Below are 3272 nucleotides of genomic sequence, written 5' to 3'. Positions count from 1 at the left end.
TACATCTCATCACATGCACCTTTCCACACCACATGCAATTAAGTGTTATAAAACGTTATTTTTAATCCTTGCTCATTCCACAATGTCTCAGGTTTTCTTGGCTGTTCTCACAAATGTCATTAATTGCTCATTATCAGGCTCTCTCATCATCTGCTGATTCTCTGTGCATCAGTAATGGTGAATTATGAAGCAGAGGAAAAATCAGAGATGAAGAAAAAGGTAAAGAAATGACTTCATCTTGAACCAACTGTTTACTAAGTTAAATTGATCTAATAATTAGGTGTGCATTTTAAGGCCTGTCTGAACTGTTCTTAGATATTACACATCAAGTGACCTCAGGAATAATTTGTGTTAGTGCTGACAGATGGTGCTAATATGATGACTCTTTTTAGTACTTCTTGTATTTTTCTGTTGAAAGTAGGTGGAACTATGACAACTCAGTGCTTTATGAGTGTGCATGTGAGCCTTAACACTTTAAAAAGCAGTCTCACCCTGTTAAACCACAGTAAACCTCAACACTTATCACCACCTACTTCACAAGATCATAGACGAGAAACGAAGACAGAAGCAGAATGAGTGCCACAGCGCTGCAGACCACAGGTTTTGTATCAGGTGCCATCGGTACAGTTGGAGTTCTTGCAGCTACAGTTATGGATGTCTGGTGCACTGAAGACCAGCAGGAGAACAAGGCAACTTCCATCCAGCATTATAAGGGCCTGTGGAAGGACTGTGAGGTGTCCCAGTCTGGACTCACTGAGTGCCAACCTCTCTACAGCCAACTGAGCTTCTCAAGTAGGTTGACATAATAAGATTTTCAGTGCAAACCCAAAAAATGATATCCAAGTCTATTTCTGAACCTAAAAGTGAGCCAGAAGCAGAGGATGACTTACCCATTAGGCAAAGGTAGGTGACCGCCTTGGGCCCCAGAAACCCAAGGCCCCCTAAAATGCTTTTCATACATGAGATGCGCATTAAGCGCTGACATGAGAATGGCTGCTTTTCACAGTGTTTATCACCATGGCAACCGTCTGCGTGTATCCTGCTTGAGCAAATAAAAATATAATGTATCTCAAGCTGTAATTCATTTTATCGGATAAAGTAGCTTATGAGCAGCACTGCTTTGATTACAGCCGTTACCAGGGAAACCGCTGTATTTCTGATGTTCCAAAAACGCCTCCTGCTGGCAGAGAATGAATGTGTATTTTCAATAAACCAGTCTGCAGCTTTTGTTCAGACCAATGCGAAAATCCACTCACATAACACTGTTTTAAATTAATATCATTATTTATACTTCTGACTCATCTCTTTTCTTAAAAAATGGCTTAAAGGCTTAAATTGTGAGGTTTATAATTGTATGTATATATATATATATATATATATATATATATATATATATATATATATATATATATATATATATATATATATATTTTTTTTTTTTTTTTTTTTTTTTTTTTGTGAAAACTAAATAAATCAATTGCTATTTCGTGGTCTACAGCATGAAAAAAAAAACATTATAACATGTATTTGAAAAATGTAGAAACACTGACTGGACACAACTGCGAGGCACTATTATGCAACCAAGTCTCTGAGGAGGTGTTGTCATCTGCTTAAGTCCATACTTAAATTTCATACAAAAAATTACAATTCTGTCATTATTTACTCATCATCATTGTATGGAACCAAATTATTTCAATTCCCATTTACTTCCATTTTATATATTTTTTATCACATAATCAATGAGATCCAACACTTCATAATATCTTTTTTGTGTTCCACAGAAGAAAGAAAATCATACAGGTTTGTAATGACATGAGAGTGAGTAAATGGCAGAATAAAATTTTTGGATGAACTATCGCTATAACAATACGTTTAGGAAGAAATTAAACAAAAAGCATCAACTCAAAGACTTTAATGACCTTCTAATATTCTGCTTTTTTCCCCTGTATTTTTTTTTTTCAGGAATCCTTCAGACTATAAGAGCTCTGATGATAGTAGCAATTTTAGTTGGTGTGATTGCAGTGTTCATTGGATTCTTCTGTCTAAAGTGCCTCAATATGAGATGCATGGATCTACTGACCAAGGCAAAACTGATGCTAAGTGCAGGGATTTTGTTTATCATTGCCGGTAATCAAAAGTTTATTATTACTCAGTATCTAAACTAAACCCCACTTATCTTTCAATTTGTTTCTATTATGTTCACAAAATGTTATTGTCACAATAATTTCCATTATAATACACATGGCCCACATAATCTTTGTACTTTTCAGGCATTTTTGATATTTCTGGATCATCAGTGTATGCCGATCAAATGGTGCCCAGTTTCATGATGAGCCAATACAATCAAAAGCAAGATGAGAAGGGAGTGATACAATGTGGGAATGGCATGGGAGGAATGAATTCATTTGCTTCCAGGTAAGATGAACATTTTTCACTCACATATGATTCTCCGGTGTCTGTAGGGCTAAATGCATAACCTCCTGTTATCTCTATCTTTGTTTTGAATGGTCAGCTACACATTTGGTCCAGCTCTCTATGTAGCCTGGGTAGGTGGAGCTCTGTTAATTTTGGGAGGAATTTTGAAATGCATCGCCTTCAAAACTATGGAAACGTAAGATTCTTTACAACACAGACTTACAGATCTATCTATCTATCTATCTATCTATCTATCTATCTATCTATCTATCTATCTATCTATCTATCTATCTATCTATCTATCTATCTTAAGATATGTTAATAGATATCCTATGACACATGTTAGCTTAATGGGTTTATTCTAACTAGTATGTTCTATTTTAGGATAACACTGAAACAAGACAGGGATGTATTTACAACCACGCAGTCCAGCACAGTGGAGCAGATGCAGAGTGTCACTTGCATGAGAGGAGAACAACAACAAATTGAATGAAAGAAAAACATTCTCTGAAAGAACGCCTTGCACTGACGAACTGAAGTAATCTTTTTTGATTCTGAAGATATTTTGATAATTACAGTTAAAAAGTGTTAAATGATTTGTTATGTCTATTCAGATATTATGCCTTGTATATGGGTAAATTGGTCAGATAACGTTTGTGACACAGGGAGTGTCACAGAAACTTAAGGTTCAATAGCTAATCACTGTAAATAATTTGCTGTTTAAAATTCTAATAAACTACCAGTTATACTTGACAGGATGCAGCTGATTTGCTTGGTCGAGCACAAAAACAACTTCTTCAATTTACAGATGATGGAGAGGAGATACTAATTGCTGATTTTGCTGAATTTATTATTGC

At 35.4% G+C, this 3272-nt stretch overlaps 1 protein-coding gene across 1 annotated transcript; it reads left to right on the top strand.

Annotated features, from left to right (window-relative positions):
• The first annotated feature begins 553 nt into the window (after positions 1-553).
• Positions 554-2904, top strand: LOC113040413 (claudin-18-like). Its single transcript, XM_026198767.1, has 5 exons — positions 554-792; positions 1963-2127; positions 2271-2415; positions 2513-2611; positions 2802-2904. The coding sequence occupies exons 1-5, from the start codon at positions 573-575 to the stop codon at positions 2902-2904; spliced, it is 732 nt and encodes a 243-aa protein (XP_026054552.1). The 5' UTR covers positions 554-572.
• The last annotated feature ends 368 nt before the right edge of the window (positions 2905-3272 follow it).

Source organism: Carassius auratus, chromosome 2 (genome assembly GCF_003368295.1).
Source record: "Carassius auratus strain Wakin chromosome 2, ASM336829v1, whole genome shotgun sequence".
Classification (NCBI taxonomy): Eukaryota; Metazoa; Chordata; class Actinopteri; order Cypriniformes; family Cyprinidae; genus Carassius; species Carassius auratus.
Note: the sequence above shows the minus strand (reverse complement) of the source record. Positions and strands in the feature narration are given on the sequence as shown.